Raw genomic sequence first — 21,360 nt, forward strand, 5'->3', positions numbered from 1 at the left:
CCCATGACCAGGAACTCTGTGTTGAACCCGTTAAAGTAAGGGAGCCTCATTTCCCTTCATTCATGTAAGGTTCTGTTAGACGACTACGTGTATCCACAGTTACACTTGGTGCTCGTCCGACTGATACTAATTCTGCTGCATCTTTGTTGTCATCTGTGGACCTGAGAACACCTGGCCTCTACCCAAGCCTCCTTTTTGCTGCTGAGGCAATTTTGGTTTTGTTGCTGGTGATTTTGTAATTTCTTCTAAATTTCTGGAACCTATCTACTCCAACTAAAACATTTCACTTCTACCTGCTAGGAACCCAAGGTGGCATTCATGTTTAGGAAGAAAACCATAACAACTTGTCGCCATCCATGTGAACTTACTGACCTCTGTGGTCATGAGCTGCCCCCCAGATCCAGAGCCTACCGGTTGCCACTGCCCAGCTAAAAAAATTGATTCAGTTCTCATATGGACTGTGCCAAGCTTGTGAAACCCTTAGTTCTGTTGCTAACCTGTTGTTTAAATAGATTTTTTAAAAACTGTTTCCCTTCAGGGAAAAATAACATGCAATTAAATCGTTAGAACACTGAAACATACAATTCAAAGAGAACCCAACTTCACACTTTGAAGGGAATCTGAGGGAAAGTTTTCTGAACCATTTTGGGAGGGCTATGAGCTATTTTCAGTCTGTCTGATCCCATTTCTCCACATTTAGTGCTCTTCATGTTGTGCCATTTGAACAAGTGGCTGTGTTTTAATTTTGGGAGTGTGCGATCCATGGGCGTAGCCAAGGAGGGGCAGGTAGGCAGTTGCCCCCCCCCCATCAATATGAATCAATACAAATCTGAAGTTCTGCCCCCCGCCAAAACCTGCCCCCCTCCCCAACAAAAATCCTGGCTACACCCATAGTGCAATCATTTTGTAAATATTGTGTTGAGTCAGTCAGGACTGGTGGAAGCTAAACAAGCTTTTCAAGAAGCTGTGTGGCTATTTCTATTTTTTTAAAGAGAGGAGCAATCCTTTAAATTCTTATTCCAGACTTGCAGTTAGCTTACTATTCAGCAAAATATATAATTATCTCTGTATCCATTCTTCTTTGCATTGTTTCAGTTTTCAATCCTATCCCAGGAGGACTTATGTTAAATCTTATCCGACATTGGTCCTTAAATCAAGGGGATGGAGCAGCTCCCCTGTGAGGAAAAGGGAGCAAGCAGTGTTTTGGACTTTTTAGTTTAAGGAAAAGGCAAGTAAGAGATGACGTAATAAAAGTTTGTAAAATGATGCAAGGCATGGAGAGTGGGTGGAGGAAAGTTTTCCTCCCTTTCTCATTACAGATAGGTAGCCGTGTTGGTCTGCCATAGTCAAAACAAAACAAATTCCTTCCAGTAGCACCTTAAAGACCAACTAAGTCAGTTCTTGGTATGAGCTTTCGTGTGCATGCACACTTCTTCAGATACACTGAAACAGAAGTTTCCAGACCCTTCTATATAGTGAGAAGGTGGGGAGGGGTATTACTCAGAAGGGTGGTGGGAATGGGTGATTGGCAGATAGCTGTGATGAGCCTGTTGACGACTCTTAACGACTGCAATAGGTCTTACAGGAAAAAGCAAGGAGTGAAAAGGTGAAAAATGGCTTTGTCATGTATAATGAGATAAGAATCCAAGGTCTTTGTTCAGACCAGGTTTCTCCATGGTTTTGAGTTTGGTGATAAGTTGTAATTCAGCAACTCTCCCTTTCTCATAACACTGGAACACTGGACATGCAATGAGGCCGGAGGCTGGAAGATTCAGGACAGAGAAAAGAAAATGCATCGTTAAAACTATGGAACTCACTTCCACAGGGGGCCACCAGCCTAGATGGCTTAAAAGAGGATTAGAGGAATTCATAGGGGAGGAGGAGAGGGCTATTGAAAGCTCCTAGCCAACAATGGAGGCAGCAGTGCTTCTGAATACCAGTTGCTGGAACCTGAAGGAGGGAAGACTGCCTCATGTGCTCAGGTCTTGCTTTCAGGCTTCCCACCGGCATCTGTTGGCTACTGTGAGAACTGGCCCAATCCGGCAGGTTTTCCTGATGCTCTGATGCTCTTTTCTCTGCAAAACAACAAGAAAAATGCCACCCTGGCTGCTCTCTGAAGGGATCAGCTATGAGGGATATAGTGAGGTAGCCCTACCTAGAATGCATAATAAATTGCTATTAAAGGCACATCAATCCTAACTAATTATTTGGATACATTTCTGGAGAAGATGGCATGCTCAGGTGTCTTCTCCCTCATGGGCTAATTTTTATATGCAGGAAACAAGTGTATCTTGAGCTGCCACTATTTTTCTGAGCCAGCTGTTGTTAGATAAGCTCTGCTACAATAAGAAAGGATTCAGCCCAGCATTCGAAGCTTGTTTATGGCTTTACTTGACAATCTGTGCTTGCATGGGCTGTCACTTGGTCAAAGTTAGGCTGACACTGAATATGTTTTTGCAATGTCAACCCTTGGCCTTTGTCCCCCCTGTTTTATGTTCTCCAACCCTACACAGCTGTGTAAGCATCATGCAATGTAGACCCCATGGCCATCTCAGGGGTGGGTTACTTTGAGGCCAATGCCTTGACCCCTGCCAGGTGTTGCTGAGGCCTCCAGGTCCTTGTATTAATGTCACTGCCGTGGTCAGGAAAACAAAGTGGGAAGCACTGTGATAGGAGCAGAGAACTATTGAGCTACTCAACAGAATTGCATAAAGCTGGAGGGTGTAAAGAGGTAACGTGTAGCAGAACAGACTTGGGAGGTCTTAGGCAAATCTCTCTCTTTCCTTATGTCACCAGCAGAGAACCTGCAGAATGGGAATGCTGATATTGATACTGATCTTGTATTGAGTTAATGTGTGTGAAGCATTTGAGCATGTGTATCACTTCCTCCAATATTGAACACAAATGTTGAGAGCTGATAGGATCAGACCCAAAACAGTCACTGGGAAACAACAGGGGAGGTGCCAGCCTCCAAGGAAACCCCAAGATTTACAAAATCTTTTTTAAAGAAAGTGCTAATGTCCCCAAAACCAATTTGGTGAGAAATGATCATGCTCAACAATCATGGAATGCTGCATGTCAGCTGGAGATAAAGAACAGAAAATTGTGTGAGAGAGGGGAGACAGGGAGGTATCTGGATGTACAGCAGGGCTTTCCCTTTATTGGGAGAAAAGATGCAGCGGCAAATGACCCATTTCAGATGTTTCCTTGTGATAACCTGAGAGTTGCTTCTCAGGTATAGGGTTGTTGTGCTAGTCTGCAGCTTTTGCATATGAGCCATGTGTGGCCCAAGTGAAGGCATTTTTTACACATTAGCACACCCAGCCACATGGGAGCTGCAATATATATACCATGGTGCTCTTCTGCATGGCTGTGGCACGTATGTGAGTACCCCAACCCACTGGCAACATGAGTCTTTTCTATTCAAACATCACTGTTGTCTGTTGGTGCCAAATGTTCTCCATATGTTTTTGCTTCAAAAGTAGTGATTTGGGGTGACTAAATTTTTTTTTAAAAAAAAAAAATTTAAAAATGTTTTAACTGTTTTAACTGAGTTGATTGACATCCTACACCCTTTCAAAATGTGTTGGGGGTTTATTTAGGTTGTGGTTGTTTTTATTTTGATTATTTTGTGGTTTTATATTCTGATTTTATCCTGTGAACCACCCTGAGACCTGCAGGTATAGGATGGTATATCAATTCAATAAAGAATAATAAACACTGCACACACCACGGAAAAAACTATTCACACTCCCATGGTTTTTCACAGCTGTTTATAGTCATTGTCTCCCCTCTCTTTGTGGTGACCATTTCTCCTCTGCATAATTCTTCACTGAGTGATCTCAGTGCATCAGCGATGCTGATATGATGACATTACAGGGTCATAGAACAAATCAGTGTATGTCCCTGCTACCATAACTTTTAATTTTATTTCATTCTATAAGCAAATTTGTTTCAACAGAGGGAGGGCTATATTTCTTAGTCTGCTCACATGGCAATCTTAGAGAATCAGAATAAATTTTAAGAATCTAACTTTTAAGAATAATAATGATTGTCAAAAGGGGGAGGGGGCTTTCAATTTTAACTAAAAAATTTTTACAAAACTGGTTGAGCACTAATTCACACATATTGCATCCATGTGAGGTAACACCAAGAGGAAGCAGCTGCAGTGAAGCTCTCCCTGTGAGTTTTTGTGATGGGGGCCCATCTGTGCAGACACGTCACACACATGGTGGGCCTACCAATTAAGAGTCTTGGTGTGATATCAGCTACATGGAGTGGCTACATAACCAGTAATTATTTTTATGTGTGTGACCTCATCAGATTAAAATTTGCTGTAATACTCATTTGACTGGGTGAATGTAAGAAATTTAAAGGGACGCGGGTGGCACTGTGGTCTAAACCACAGAGCCTAGGGCTTGTCGACGGTTTGAATCCCTGTGATGGGATGAGCTCCTGTTGTTCGGTCCCTGCTCCTGCCAACCTAGCAGTTCGAAAGCATGTCAAAATGCAAGTAGATAAATAGGTACCACTCTGGCAGGAAGGTAAACAGTGTTTCCGCGCGCTGCTCTGGTTCGCCAGAAGCAGCTTAGTCATGCTGGCCACATGACCCGGAAGTTGTCTGCGGAAAAACGCCGGTTCCCTCGGCCAGTAAAGTGAGATGCGCGCCACAACCCCAGAGTCGTCCGCGACTGGACTTAACGGTCAGGGGTCCCTTTACCTATGTAAGAAATTAGCTACCAAGTGTTCTTTTGAAACTATTTGTGTGCTGTCAACCATTGTTTAGCTTGTTAATCATCTTATTTTAAAAATTGATTTATTACATTTAAATAAATACATATCACACCAAAGCCTTATTGTAGAAGTCTTTTGCAATGCCAAATGAAGTATAAGTTGATGCTATTCATTGTTAAAAGGGTTTTTAATTTCGCTATAGCAGTAACAAAGCAAAATACCCTCAAGAATCAAGATGTATGCTCATGATTTGCAATCCCACCTATTAAAATGTCTCATCTCTGAGTTCTTACTTGTGCTGCCCAAGAAAGTACATTTTGCTGGTTACAACTAAGGTAATATGCGCACTACAACCTAACCTAATGCAAAGTACAGATTTTGAGTGCCCTAACCAATCTACAATTCCAAGGATTTGGGGATAAAAACGGCATTACAGCTACACTGTAGTATAATCATAGCCCACAACTGCATATGTGGTAAACTATATACTTTCTGGTTTCACAACAGGTCACACAGATTGACCAAAAGCTGAATGACATCCTGAATGCTCTTGAGGCTCAATTTATCAAGCAGCAATCAGCAGACTGGACATCATCTTCAGCTACCCCTAGAGCTAGGCGGTTGCGGTCTTCATCAGGCTCACCTCCGCTGAGCCGTAAGATGTGAAAACAACTCAACAGTATTGCACCATCTTTCTCATTCTTTCATAAATAGCTGTAGTTGGTGTTGAGATCCAAGTTTGCAACTGATTAAATGGATCCATGAACAGAAAGAGTAAGACACAAGGCACCTTCCCACATGCCCTTCTTTTAAACCTAACACCTTCCTCATCCTGTCTTCCTTCATTTCATCAAATGGAACCAACAGGATGTGGTGACGCTCAGAAGGAACAGAGGTAAGAAACTTGTTTGAGAGAGAGGCTTCACCAAGAAATAATATTAGTCAACTCTGTATGTTAGGATGAGTTCATTCCTACAAAAAGAGATGTCAAGGCTTGTCTTCTGATCTGGACATTCTTCCTCTTATTATTCATCTGAGGACATTAGCACTCACTGATGAGGGAAATGCACTCTGTACTTGCTCAGAGGCAGTTTCATCTGCTCATGTGTATTCCAGAGTTGATCCACAACATTGAAAACATGCCATAGGCAAGTCCTGGCTCAAACAAAGCCCTGGATTGACAAGCCTTGTTTTCTAGTAGTGAGCTAACTCTGCTACAGTTTTCAAGCAAAGGATCCTAATCTAGTGAATGGTTAAGACATTACCTCAACACAAGACACCAGATTTTTCAGAATATATGTATAAAATGTGTTGAACCATACACATGCGTAATATGGCATTACCCAAGAACAGTAGTAGTGTGAATTCCCCTTTAATTTCCCCACTACCTTTCATAGTTTTGAGTTTTCCAGCTGGTTTTCAGTGAGATGAATATACTCCTTTGTGGAAAATTCCTGTTTTCCACAAGGTGGAGGAGTAGAAAACACCTTAAATTTATATTTTCAACCTTTTGATTAGCAAGTTATTGACAGCCATACTCTGTGGAACCGAGGAAAAATGTGTAACACATCAAGGGAACTAAAGGAAGAACCTATGCTATTATTAGGAAACAGTGTTTGCAATGAGACAGAAACATGTTGAAATGAAGAGCAATGGTGCTTTGAATACAAATATTTTAATACCTGTAAGCTGCACGAATTCCCATTTATAAAGTTAATTTTCATTCATAAGTGAGACTAAAGGAAAACCTGACATTTTCTTTCTGCCGATGTTTCTGCCTTCCTACCATCTGGTGTCACATGATTTTTGTAAAGTGGATCCAAATCATTATTCTGTTTCACATGCATATTATTTACAACTGTGCATCTCATTCCACATTCAAAAGACAATGTTGAATTATTATTTTTGCATATTGCATTCACACTAGTATCCAGACTTGTGTTTCATGTTTTTCATTCAAAGGACAGGTCATGGTTTCACGTTGTCTATACAATTGACCCTCATGTTTCAGCCTATTGCCCATCATGTTCCTCCATTTTTAAAAAATCAGCAGTGAAATTCAAACCTGAGTAGATCCAAATTGTAGTTGTGTTGCCCATTCAAATGTTCAAGCAGCAGTACAGATCTGAATCACTGTAATGTATTGCAAGTGCATTATTTATACATCATAAATCAACACAGGTCTATACCCTTGTTGTTGCACATTCCATGGGAAGTTGGCTTGATTGTCACAGGCACATTGAAGCCATTGCTTTTCAGCAACAATATTTGCAAACTTAAATTGTGGATATGGAGATTTATTTATTGATTGATTTATTTATTGATTTATTGCTTTGGGAGGAGGAGGGCATTTTAATTTTTTTGAATGGACATGATGCAGATGGACACTAGCTGTTATGCAAATAAATGAGTTTTGTACATATAAAAATTGTTGCACTTTTAATGTAACTTTGATTGTTTATTGAATGCTAAAGTATTGTTTTTTTGAAATGTCCATGATCTGTACATTGCCTATGTAATAAAGTATCTTGTACTTCAGAAAAGAATTCAAATGAACCAATTGGGAAATAATGTAAATAGCATGCCTCAACTGGAAAGTGTTCGTGTTTATTAAAGCCTCTTTAGACATTCCTTTTGGCATAGAGTTTCTCTTGGAATTTTCCAGCTAGTTAGCATGATTGCAACATTAAAAGATGGCTTGCACATGAAATGTCTCCTCCCAGATGTGACTCCATCTTAGACAGAACAATCACATTGGCTCAAGTACAATGCTTTCCCATGGACTCAGTTCACACATACAGTTGCTGTTTGTCAAGGGTGGAATAATCCAGTGTAGCAAAGCAATGTGACATGCATGCACATGTGTGAAAAATCCTGTAGTGGGGTGAGGAACTTCAGGCCTAGAGGCCAAATGTGGCCTCCACGGCCTCTCCACCTGGACTTCATTATGCTCCCCGAGCTGCATCCCACACTCCTCGAGCCATACTCTTCATGGACCCTCAAGGGTGCTGACTTGGGCCAACGTTGGAGCATGCTGTACTGTATTGATGCTGCGATGTGACATGATGACATCACATATGTCATGTCATCATGACAGAATGGCTCTGGCACTGTGGTGGTGGCTGGACCAGGGCCTCCTCACCCCCACCTGCCCCCACCGCCTTACCTCTGGCACTCAGTTCCTGGTGCAGTTGTTGCCATGACGGGGCCACACACTGAGGCAGCCACTGGGGTACGGGGCAGAGGCCAGGCACCCATGGGCACCCACAGTAAAAGGTTTGTGGGTGCCCAGGCACCCAGAGCTCCCTGGAGTTGGCGCCAGTGCTGACCCTGCTTGGCACCCTCCTTGAGTGCTCTTGCCTGGGTCGATTGTGTCCCTGGACTGCAATAGCACTGCTTGCTTATCTGGATGGAGAATGGGCGTGTAAAAGTGTAAAAAAATCCTCTGGCATCAGAATGGCTGGAACACAGCTGATTGCAAAGGTAAGTGTCACCTCTTGCTGTACCCATTTTTGCCTCTGGACCTACCTGTAATGGTAAATGTGACTATAACATTAAGGGCAAGCGGGAGGAAGGGCTGGAAGCCTGAATGAGATAGTACTTGAAGGAGAGAAGACCTGTTGTACATAGTTCTTTAATAAAACTGTTTCTTGATCAACTTCTCTGGCCTACACATCATTAAACACAGAACATTACATTATTCACTGCTGGCAGAAACTCCCCGCTCCCTAGAACATGTGGCTTTTGTACTAAAAAGATTACCCACCCCAATCTGGAGAAATCCAAGTTACCCATGGTATCGCCCAATCCTTTCCATTGCCTAAGATGCAGGATGTTCTAGGTACAGCCATTGCTTTTTTTCTAAAAAAAATAGGTGCCAATATTCACCGTGAAGTTGTTGCAGTAAGTGCCACACTTTTTGACAACAAAAATAGAGATGCCAATACTGTGTACCCTTGAGTGCCCCCTGAAAAAAAGCACTGCGTGCAGCATCCCAGAAAGGCAGTGCCTAATCCGTCCCTAAAAGTGGCTCCTGTGAGAGCTTCTGCACCTTCTCTGGACATTGCAAACTCCTACATGGACATTCCTTTAAGAATTTTGAACTGCTTCTGTCAGGGAACTTAGGGTATCATGCAGACTACATAAATATGTCATTTGTTTTCTATTTTTTTGAATCTTAAATGCAGTTTGCACCATTCCCCATCAGGTTTTAAATGATTCCAATTTCATGCCCACCTTTCTCTCACCCAACATCACATTAAATTCAGCATCATATGGGCTTAGATTGCACTCCCAACTGTTCCTTTGCAATGGTGCTTGCTTTCAGCGCTGTTTAAATACAGTGCCAGATGAAACCCACACTGTTTTCGTGCAGGCATGAATCCCCATTACAACATAAAATGTCAGGTGATTGACAAGTGGATAGTCCTATCTGTCAATGGGAAGCAGCTGTTTGAGAAACTTAGTAGTCTTGGACACATGGAGATGTCACATGGAGTGGCTGCGGAAACCCAGCCAGAAGGGTGGGGTATAAAAATAAACAAATAAATTATTATCTAGATAATAATGTCAGTACAGTATGGGGTGCGGGAAGAGGAGAAATGTAAAAGGAAAAAAACAGCTACAGAAAGTTTAAGCCAGAAATTGAGCTCAAAAATGGTTGAAGAAACCTTGTCATCATTCACAGAATACATGGTTCAGATTTTTAACCCCTCACACCCTTACAGTGAAAAGGGTAGGAAGATGACTGGAAGGGGACAATGGAAGGCAGGCCCGTGGTGGATTCACTGCTGGTACGGTCCCTTACAAGCATGCCAGCTAAAAGCCCAGGCCAATAGTAAGAGTCTTAATTTATTTCTAGAGAATTTTGCTCCTATTGAAACAAAATAAAAAATTCCTTCCAGTAGCACCTTAAAGACCAACTAAGTTAGTTCTTGGTATGAGCTTTCGTGTGCATGCACACTTCTTCAGATACACATGTGTGCATGCACACAAAAGCTGATACCAAGAACTAACTTAGTTGGTCTTTAAGGTGCTACTGGAAGGAATTTTTTATTTTGTTTTGACTATGGCAGACCAACACGGCTACCTATCTGTAACTGCTCCTATTGAATTTCATCTAATTCAAATGAATTTGATGCTTTTGTTGAAGCAAAGCCTATAAGGGAAGTTGACAAAAGCAAAAAAAAAAAGTTCCATACGGTGAGCGAAATTTCTAAGGCAATTTTTTTGCACCCCTAATTTTCCACTGAATTATGCTTATAAGCAATATGTGACACCTATTTGAGGGCTCCTGCTTATTATTTAGAAAAAATACCTGCATACTGCTATTCATAAAAAAAATTCAAAGCTGTTAAAACCTGTAAAATATGGTAAGAACAACATAATAATTAAAACATCATTAATTGACCATTAGCAGGCGTGTTTTTCTTAATTGTCTGCATAAGCCTGGCGGCAAATAAAAGTCTTCTGCAAATGCGTGAAAGTCAGCACAAATCTCTATTGGAAGAGCATTTCACAGGAATTATTGGGCCAATAATCCTGAAGCTCAGATGAGCCTCATAAACTCCCATTTCCTCTCACAATTCCCAGGCTGGGTTAACATGCAGTCCCTCTCTGCAGGGAACTCTGAGGAATTATAGCTCTGTGAGGGGAACTGGGGTCTTTTAATATTATCACCCCTGCCTTAAAGTGACAATGATGATGCTTTAAATGTATAGTGCAGATGGGGCCTAAATCTAGACCAATTTATGACCCACAAAATAAGCTTCATGTGAAGGTCAAGTGCCCATACTGTAATAATTAAAATGATAACAAGGATATATGCAGCACACAGGAAGTTCTCGTCCTATACATTATCCTAAGAATTACCTCAGTAAAATGCTCCCTAACATAAAGCAATCTTCTTGTCCTCCACTGTGGACTGGGGAAGGGCTGGGAGGGACAACAGCAGCAAGCTCAAGGCTGAGGTTAAATTTGAACTCAGGATTTCCTGGCTCAGCACTTGCACTGTTTGCCACTACACTATTCCAGTTTATGCCTGAAGTTATTCTTTACTTCATGTTGCCCTATTTTCCCCAGAATACATTCTTCCCATCCTCCAGGGAACACTCAACCTTAAATAAGTTTTAGATAAGTTTTCTCAACCATGTGATAAACAGTCTCATAAGACATAAAAGAGCGAAATTGCCATCTTATCTAAAACAAGCTTATTTGCCAAAATACCCATTATGCCGTGTTGGTCTTTACGATGGTGAATTATGGCTCCTGAGTCACTGTGAGCGCAGAGTGTCTGCCATCTTTCCCTAGTGCTTCAGAGGGGGCAGACTGGATGGAGGTTTAGCATCTTCTGATGGCATTTGATCTCTTCTTTGGAGGGGGGCCTGGGGGAGGATGAATCAAAATTCATTTTAAGCTTTGAAAGCAAAAGAGGGCTCTGTGCTCTGTGATTAATGCTGATCCTTTATATTGGATTTTGCACTCTATGATTAATGTCTCTTCAATCAAGATTGTGAGGGTTTCCTCTCCATTTTAGTGAAGCAACCATCATTTGAAGAAAGAGTGTCTAAGGCAGACATTTGCCTCAAATGTTTTGTTTCCTCTACGTGCAGTTTCATGCCTCACAAAACCTATTCCTAGCATGGCCTCAGATTCATTTATATATTTTTCTTAAGATAAAATACCATGCCACCTAACCCAATGGTTACAGTAACTTACAATACATATGTTCCAGTAAAATAATAGTACAATACATATAATAAAACAATACATATTTTTCCTGTAAAATAATAAGCATTTAGCCCAATATTTTCCCTACAGTAAACCTTGCGTCTGTTTAAAAAAATAATTTTTATTGGGTTTTATAAACAAGAATAATGTTATACAAATAAGTATACCAAGTTTTCGCATGTCATTTGTATATCACAAAAATAGCATAATAAATGTGCAGTAATATCTACAACGTATGGTTCATTATTAGTGGTCAATGTATAAGTTACGGGAAACCGTACCTGAGCCAAGTGCAACCCACTGTTGACTGAAGCGGGGGTCGCTCAGGAGTTTGCTTCCTTTGGCTGGCTTGTGTGCTGCTTCTAGGAAAGCAATGTGTGGTTTCATGGTGTTTACATAAGAGGTGATGTGTTTTCTTTTGATAGGGTTTCCCACCCCCCCCCCCTTTAATGTAATTGCTTTTAAGCTTTTTTAATCTTGCTTATCTACTTTATAGGATGATTCCCTGCCAACTCGTCTGGGTTGCCCTGTGTCTCTCACCTTGTATTGTCTATCGAATCTTTTAAGTTGCGCTGACCTGGAGTGTGGTGGGTGGGGGAAGAGGGGGGTTGGAATTAGACTTGGATTAAAGAATGGGTGGTAGATTACAGAAAGTAGCCTATATGTATTCATATAGCTGTTTATTTGGGGTATCTTGGACCATCTGGCGTCTAGCCGGTTGGTCCTGGGTCTCACCTGGCACAGAGGGCCTTGTTTAAGGACAGGCCACCCTCCCTGTCATTTGGGAGTCGTCAGTGAGACGAGTTAAGCGTCTTTGTGACATCTGTGTTGGCTATAAGGTTTACACACAAAAGTGTGAGTGGGGTCCAGTTAAGGGTGGAAGGTGGGGTTAGGGATTTGTAGAAAAGAGTTAAAAAGTAAAGGCTGGCAAGGGTGTGTTCAGAAACAGAACAACAACAACAAAAACAGAAGCAAAAGGGGAGAAAGGAGAGGAAGAAAAGGAAAAAGAAGAGAAAGGGGGATTAGAGTAAAATAAGAAGAAAGAAAGAAAGAAAGAAAGAAAGAAAGAAAGAAAGAAAGAAAGAAAGAAAGAAAGAAAGAAAATAATGATTAAAAATTGCAGTGTGGTTCTAGTTATAATATGAGGTAAAAGACCACCAAAAGGGGGGGGGGTACTATTGAAAGTGGGTGGGGAGGTTTATGTATGTACGTGTAGGTGTGTGTGTGTGTGTGTGTGTGTGTGTGTGTGTATTTGTGTGTGTGTATTCTCTTTAAAGTGAAAAGGGAAAGAGGGAGAGGGAAAGGTGGGAAGGAAAAAAGAAAAAGAAAGGGGAAAATAACAATAGAAATAATAGTAACATGGAGTAAAAAGCTTTTTTGTTTGTTTTTTAAAAGATGATGATGGGGGGAGGACTCCCCCCTAAAAAGAAAGAAAAAAGGGATCAGGTTTTTATTTTATTCTATTTTCTTTCTTTCATTTTCCTATTTAATTTTTTAAAATGAGAAATAATAAATAAATAAATAAGGAAGGAAGTCAGGGCTGAAGCAGTGTTCTCAGGACATAGCCTGTCTTGGTTCAGGGCTCCCTTTTGGATGCCACCAGTTTGATTCTTAAGAGTTAGAAAAAATGGAGGTAAAAAAATTGAAGAGAGAGTTAGAGAATGTATTAAAAATATTTTTTAAAAAAGTAAGGAAAAGGAATTAAAATAATAATAGTAAAAATATTTTTTTAAAAAAATAATTTATTTATTTTTAAATCACACACATATATACATATACATTGACATATAGGTGTGTCCCTGCCCGCTTCCCTCGTGCCAGTCTCCAGAAAGGTCGGGTCAGGACCAGGTTGGGCCTGCCTGGCTTTCCCAGTCCCCTCCTCCCTCTCATCCCTATGGCTGCAGTGGTGGTTGCCAGTGACAGCAGAGGCTGGCAGGTGCTTGGCAGGGGGGTGGGGAGGCTCCGTTGCATTATCTGCTGGGTTCCCTCTGAGCTTCGCTGGATCCCTGCTACAGTCTAGGTCGTTGGCTGAGTGGGGGCCTGGGGGCCTTGCACAACCCCCTTGAGCACTGTGTTCAGTGTCCCTGGCTTCCCCCTGCTCACGGCGGCGGTGGCGCTTTTGGCAGCACAGGGACTGGCCAGAGAGCCTTCCTAATGCTGGCGGTCCCTAGGTGAATCCCTTCTTAAAGGATGGGGAAACTTACACACAGAGAGATTCTGCAAGTGATCTGTTTCTGATCCAAAGAGCTATTGCAGAGATAACTTGACGCCTTTATCCTTTCTCTGCTCCCTGGTCCAGGTCCTCTTCAGTTGCAGAGGGAAGTCATCTCTCACCTAACCTACATCACGGGATTGTTGTGAGATAAAATAGGGAGGGGGGAACCATGCACACTATCTTGAGCTCCTTGGAGAAAAGGTGGTACACTATATAAAAAAGTAATAAATAAACAACTTTGATAACCCACTTGTCATTCAGCTAGCATCATGATCACACCAGGTACCCATGAAAGTTGTTTGCATGGTGCTTCCCAAATGCCCAATTGTCTGCTTACCCTTTCAAGGTTTCCTGGTTGCAGGCCAGTACCACTCCCTGCATCTGATGTGGCCTCTGGACATTGGGGCTGCCTGGCAAAGTCTTTGCAAACTTCGGAAGTGCCAAGGGCAGGGTTTGCGAAGCACTTTGAACAGCTCTTCTCAACCCCTCCCCCAGCTGCTGAGGGTACTGTGGGGGCGTTTATATTTTCCCTGTTTCTCGAAGTAGCCTGTGTGGGAGCTCAGCTTCTCAGCGGCCTGGTTTCCTTTGCCCTTATACCCCCCCCACCTGTTGCTGCCCTTTCCTCGTTGCTAGTTTTGCGTTTTCTGTATTTCCACATTGTTGAAAAGGGGTCAGGGCACTGTTGCCAGTTACGCTTAGTTCGCTGTATTTAGGTTGCCAGGGGTGCTGTGGGCAGCTCAACAATTGAAGTGGCTGCGTGGCTGCAGCAAGCAGGATTAGCATTAAAACTTTTAGCCCTTGTTCCACAGAGTTTTTTCTGATCCCCGCTGCATATTGCTGGGCAAAAATCCTTTTAAACTTTTGGGTTCATCCTTGCATACGGTGTTGTGACCACGTGGCAGTCACGGGGGCCGCTATTTTTGAGAGTTAAAGTAAAGGTTGTCTTCACTTGCTCAGAGCTTGCTAGCAACTTAGCTCTTTATCAGATCTATAAATCAGAGCTAGCATTTCAGGTTTTATGCTGGTTGCAGGGTTCTGCTAATTTCCTCAAAAGCCTGGTCCCAGGCTTTAGTTCTTACCCCTTGGCTACATTGTTCCTTAATTGCCCAACAGTCCCCTGGGCAGCAGCTTGATTGCTACTTTGCTGATTACATTGTCGCTTAATTGCTCTGCAATTAACTGCCCAGCAGTTTGAATGCTATATACTGCTAGCTGCTTTGTCCCTTGATTGTCTGCAGCTTCCTGCTCAGCTGCTTGTTGTTTTCCTAAGTGCACTGCAGTTACTTTATTGTTATGCTGGGCCTTTCTTTACTACAGGGCTAGCAGAGTTAATTCCTTTTCAGGGAATTGAACCCTTGTATTGAGGGAGAAGCAGCTTTAATTTTGCCTGCTTCCTGACCATAGGTCTTATTGCCCATCCAGTTTAATATTGCCACGGGGGCCCCTGGTGGCTGGTGCTAGCAACGCACAAATTAAACGAAAGGAACTTTATTAGGAAAAGGATTATTGACAGCAACTCAGTAAATTGATTAGAAATACAACATTTCCCAACAATAGCTAATAGTAACACACAATTATAGTGGTTGAGCAAATAAATAAATAAATAAATAAATAAATACTAACAATAAATAATAGTAATAACAATAATAAATAGATAAATTAATAAAAAACTAAAAAAACTAATAATAAACAAATAAATAATTGAATAATTAAATTAAAAAATAATAGTAATAATAAAATAATAAAATAAAGAAAGATTAATACAAATAATAACATAATAGAAACAACAAATACATAGATATATAAATAATAAATAATAAATTAATTAACAAAAAAGAAGGAAATAAAGAAACAAATAAATAAGTTAAAAAAAAGGTGCATCTGTGTTGTGCTGCAAATAACTTTGTGTAACAGTATTGTCGTAACTCTTGTACAATTTATTTTGCCATGGCACCAAAGCGGAAGCATGCAGCAGGGGAAGCAGCTTCTACCTCGAAGTGCCCGGATGCAAACAATGGCAGTACATTGCAGGAGTCACGTGAGAGGGATAATAATCCGAAGACTGTGTCACACTTTTTGAATGCTTTCAGATCTTTTATGGATGATTATGAGCAACATTTTTCTAACCAAACTCCTAGGTCTTCTTCCTCTCTTGACCTTATTCCCGATACAGTTCCAGCTAGCCCACCTCGCACCCAGTCAAATGATCTCCCTGGCATATCAGCCACCCTCTTTACTGATTCACAGTTCACAGGTCCAAGCACACAGGCTGGAGCTCCGGTGAGTCAACCGTCGCAAACGGTCACAGGTGTCTCAGGCCCTTTCAGCAGCCACAGGTGCTGCGGCCAAGAGGCCTTCTGTTCCTAATAATAACTTTGCTGTGTCTAATTCTTCCAATGCCTTGCAGAATTCACAGCCCAGGGTTCAGCCCCTGGAATCAGACACCTCATCAGGCGATGATGAGGAGCAACAGCAACCGGAGGAGGAGGAGCCTACAATAAGCTGGCAGGAAAAGGCGCTCCAAGAGGAAGCACATGTGCAAGAAAAGCAAGTCAAAATCAAGAGACATAGATGATGAGATAGGTACTTCCTCTGAGTATGATAGCGACACCTCACTTGGTTCCTATTGGGGAAAAGGGGAGGAGCTTTCAGGGCTCCCGGACTGGGCGTTGTCAAGGAGGGCCAATTCCCACCGTAAAAAAATTGGGGGAACACAGGAATGGAAAGATGGGGCCCTAGTGAAGGATACCACCATCTCCACATACTCCACTTCAGATGTGATACCAGGGGACCACCTCTCAACAAAAATGCAGGCCAAGATCTTGAATGGGGAATTTGTGGATATGTTTCACTTAGTGCCACCTTCTGAGGAGCTGGGGAGAGGTGAGAAGAGGCCTTCTTACAGCAAACGTAAGGGGAAGTATCCCAGGGTACCTAGGACTTTCGGAAACTGGTTAGATGGTTTCCAAGCTTACATGGGAATGATTGTAGCTGCTTATCCTAAAAGAGCTGTTCATCTTGTGGCTTACTTATCTAATATTAGAACAGCCTATTCGCTCTCTGGGGAGGCTGCCGCTATTAGGTATGACAAGAAATTCCGTACAAAGGCTTCTAGGATTCCAAATGCACGCTGGGATCAAATTGAGAATGGCATTTGGTCAGTGGAGGTTGGTCCTTACATTGAGAAGAAGCCTCAGGATTTTTTTTGGACCGGAAAGTCAGATCCAAGGAAGGAAGAAAACGCAAGGTATGCTGGGAGTATAACAAGGGGCTTTGCAACAGACAATCGTGTATGTACCCACACGAGTGCGAAAGATGTGCAGATGCCCACCCAGCTTCTGCGTGCTATAAAGGAAAACAGCCCTTTCGTGGGGGACGGGCGTCCCATCAAAACTGTTCCAGAGGTGCCCCCGCAGCAGGGAACCGGAGATAGGGATCTTCTGGGCCTAGCCTTTTCGCTGATCAAGCTCCCCCCCATTGCAGAGCCTCTTAGCCTATTATCCAGACAGAAGGGCAGCATCCTACTTTTGGAAGGGTTTTTCCAAGGGCTTTAGAATTCCAGTGACCGGCTCCCTAACTGCAAAAGAATCCCCAAACCAAAAGTCTGTCAGGGAAAGGCCCAAGGTAGCTGACAAGAAAATTGCAAAAGAGGTGGCTGTAGGGAGGGTGGCGGGCCCCTTTTTGTACCCCCCCCATACAGAATCTTCACCTCTCACCTCTTGGCATTGTACCTAAAAAGGCCCCAGGTGAATTCAGGTTAATCCACAACTTATCTTATCCCAAAGGAGGCTCAGTTAACGATGCAATACCCCCTGAGCTATGCTCGGTAAAATATCCCTCCTTTGATCAAGCTCCTTTGAGTCAAGCTCATCCGAGGCTTCGGGCGAGGAGATACAGTCCTTGCTGGGGCATTTTTAACTTCGCCTGCAGAGTGGTGTCCCCGGGATGCCCCTTTTGCTCTCGCCTGGCTAGGTTATCAGCGGGCCTTAAGCACCCCATCATAGAGTTAGGCTTCCAAAGTCAGTTAAGGCAGATATTGAGATTTGAGTTAGATTTCTCCAACATGACAATGGGATCTCCATATGGCAAGACAACCTTAGTTTGGCCTCAGATTTCCAGGTCCAATTTGATGCGGCTGGGTCACTGGGGTTCGGGCTGTTCTTTAAGGGTAGATGGTGCGCTCAGCGCTGGCCAGATAGTTGGCAAGGTGAAGCCATCACTCGGGATCTTACTTTTTTGGAGTTTTTTCCCATAGTTGTGGCTGTCCACCTTTGGACCGAGGAATTCCGAAATAACCAGGCTGTGGTTAATGTACTGGCAAGACAGTCGTTGCGTTCCGAGAGGGTGTCTCACCTGCTTCGATCATTTGTGCCTCTGTGCCTTGAGTGTAACATCAATTTTTTGGCCAAATTTATCCCAGGCATTAATAGTGGCATAGCGGACGCTCTATCTCGTTTTCAGATGGTTCGTTTCCGATTATTAGCGCCCTGGGCCCAGAGGCTGCCAGAACCTTTCCCAGACCACCTATGGAACCACAAAGTGATCAAGGGAGTATTGGCCTCTGTGGCACCCTCTATGCTCAGGTCTTATAAGAAAGTGTGGTGTGATTTCATGGATTTCAGGTCCAAAGCCTCAGCCCTCTCCCCTAGCATCCCACCCACTACCAATGATGTCTTGCAATACTTAACATACCTATATAGCTTGGGATGAGTAGCAAAAACCTTGAGAATTCACACGGTCGCCATCACGTTTTTTAGCAGATCCATATTCTCCTCTGACCCATGCTATGACTTCATTGTCCATAAAGCAATCGAGGGTTGGAGCAGGCTACAACCCTCAAGAAATGAAGGTCGTAAGCCTATTACGTTTGATCTACTATGCCAGATTCGCAAGAAGCTTAGGTCTGTCTGCTGGTCCAAATATGAATCTCGGTTGTTCTCTGCAGCTTATGCTATCACCTTTTTTGGCGCTTTTAGGGTTGGTGAGATGGTAGCGGACGTTTGCTCAAGTGGCACCACACGTGGCCTCCTCATGGAGGACATTCAGTTGTCCGACTCAGATTTGATGGTGTGTGAACGTCAATCCAAGGCCGACCAGAGCGGTAGAGGCGCTTTGGTCAAGCTCACAACTTCTGGTCACCAGGGTCCATGCCCAGTAAAAGATACTAGACAATACTTATATCTTAGACACACACCCCCTCCAGACCTGGCCCTCTGCTTATTCATAAGGATGGGTCCCGTCTGATGAGACACCAGTTCACTCGGGTATTACGTAAAGCAATTAATGCATGTGGATTCCCATCCAGTGATTACGCCGCACATTCGTTTAGGATCGGTGTTGCCACAATGGCCACCCATATGGGCCTCCTGGCAGACAGGATCAAGGAGCTAGGTCACTGGAAGTCCAATGTGTACAAGGGTTACATTCGAAATAACATTTAGAACACTATCACTTACCTACTTTTTCATTTCTTTGTCTTCAGCCTCCCCCATTGTGCAAGTTTGGATCTGCGGCCACAGTATCGTCCACTGGGCCTGTCTGCAGGCTAAAGAATGTGGCTTTGGCTTCAATTTGGGTCTTCCATCAAGGGTTCGAGTTTCCTGGTTTTCAAGGCACGGCATGTGCTGGGAAGATCGTATGCCACTGCTGAAGGCGAAAGCTGCTTCGTTTGGTTTTCCCGACATTCTAATCATCCAGCTGGGGGAGAATGATTTGACTTTCAGAAAGAGTGTGGACGTGCTTTGGAACATAAAAAGGGACTTTGATGAGCTGGCTGCTCTATTCCCCGGGACAACGTTGTTTTTGTCCAACCTTCTGAAGAGAAGGGTTTGGTGAGGCTCCCATAGCCCTGTGGCCATTGAAAAATCCAGGAAACTCTTAAATCACGTGGTGGCACACAGATTGTGCTATATGTATGGCCATGTGATTCTGCATGCTGACATCTGGTTCAGCAAGTTGTCTTTGTTTTGTGATCTCGGCAATGATATTTGGCTGGCCGACATCATCAGAAGCCTTAGGGATTGGTTGCAGCTGTGAGGGTATTGGTGGCGAGCCTCTTTGGCTTGGGTGGCGGTTAGGCATTGGAATATGTTTGTTTATTGGAGGGCAGGGTGTGGCCATTGCCTACTCCTCCACTTTATGGGTATTCCGGTAAAGGAATTCGGCGGTTGTGGGTCCTGTCTGACACCCTTGCTGGTGGCTAGGGTCATGGCACGACCCCCGGTGACATCAGGGGGAGCTTTCAGTTGTATTTGCATCAACAAGCTCCTCCCACTGGTGGTTAACCCTTGTTAGACTCACCCCTCCCTGTGGGGGTGGAGCCATGCTCTGTTGTTTTATCCAGTGCCTAAGCCAATACCTCTCACATGCTGTAATCAATAAAGTTGTGGCCTTTTTTAGCCCATTAACCTAATATACTGTGTCCATGTGTCTTTCTTATCCCCAAGCAGGTGGTGGGTCCTTGAATCACAACCACTTGGTTGTTGGGCGCTTTGAATGTGCTGCATAAGACGGCCTTGCAAGCGCTGCCGTTTACCAAGCCCCACCTTTACCTGCCACCATATATGCTGTGAGGCGCAAGTAGATGGGCCTTGCCCTAAACAGTCTCACAGACCAAAAGGAGGCCAGATTAGTCCGACAGTCTGCAGGTTCGCCACCTCAATCTACCATTTTATTATTCTTATTTATTAGACTTGTTTGCCTCTTGTTACACAAAGGTTGCCAAACAACTTGCAGTATATTAACAATATAAATGTTGTTGTTTAGTCGTTTAGTCGTGTCCGACTCTTCATGATCCCATGGACCAGAGCACGCCAGGCACTCCTGTCTTCCAAAGACAGAAAAGAAAAATATGTAAAGAAAAATATTGCATAGGAACAATATAAATACATTCTAATTATTACACATTCATCCAAAAACACTTTCATTTTTAAAATAACCCTCCATTTCAACCCCCCATTTAATGCTGAGCGTGCTGCTGCTCTGCAGTTTTAATTTATATTTATCATTGTATGCATTTTTGTTTTTGTTTTTTTAAAAAAAGTACGTAGCTGCGAGAGTCTCTTGGGGACTGAAGAATGTATATTAAATTAAACATGAATTAATCTCTGTGTGTTGAGGAGCTTTATTAAGGTCACCAACAGACTTTTGTGGGTGACCAAAGTCAAAGTTATCAAAACAGGATGGTTGAAAATAGCACAAGTATTAAAGTTTGTAAGAGCAACTCTTTTTTTAAGTGTAGGTGGAGTAAAAGTGTCTGAGTCCTGAATGTTAAAAGCAGATGCAACAGGCCAACAGGTGCTTGGAAAGGTAAACAGAGCTGGAAAGCTGAAAACAGAAATTAAACTGCTTTCTTTCCTCCTCTCCCCCTCAAAATATTTCAGCTCTTTTTTCTTCTTTATCTGTCTCCAGCAGCCACTGACAGCTGACCTTTAAAGCTCCAGAGAGGGGCTCTAGCAGGTGATTTACTAACAGCTGTGCCAGGCGACAAAATGGAGAGTCAGGGGTCACCATGCAATGGATCCAGCTGGTGGATTCAAGAGCAGGATTTAATTAAATAAAGATGCATTGCACTTTTTATTGGTGGTATGGGGAGTGGGTGGGTGTATGTATCCGCACACACACACACACACACACACACACACACACACACAGTTTCTGTCCTGTGCTCCTGGACCTTTCTT

General features: G+C 42.9%; 1 protein-coding gene across 6 annotated transcripts in view; it reads left to right on the forward strand.

Annotated features, from left to right (window-relative positions):
* Positions 1 to 8,336, forward strand: part of LOC309341701 (potassium voltage-gated channel subfamily KQT member 1-like) — a 370,888-nt gene extending 362,552 nt beyond the window's left edge. For all 6 annotated transcript variants that reach the window (XM_081861359.1, XM_081861358.1, XM_081861362.1 and 3 more), the window contains one exon: positions 5,242 to 8,336. In XM_081861359.1, coding sequence (XP_081717485.1) covers positions 5,242 to 5,400 — 159 coding nt within the window. In that variant the 3' untranslated portion in view covers positions 5,401 to 8,336. The remainder of the gene's footprint in view (positions 1 to 5,241) is intronic.
* The last annotated feature ends 13,024 nt before the right edge of the window (positions 8,337 to 21,360 follow it).

Source organism: Podarcis erhardii (genome assembly GCF_964252035.2).
Source record: "Podarcis erhardii genome assembly, chromosome: 5".
NCBI classification, from domain to species: Eukaryota; Metazoa; Chordata; class Lepidosauria; order Squamata; family Lacertidae; genus Podarcis; species Podarcis erhardii.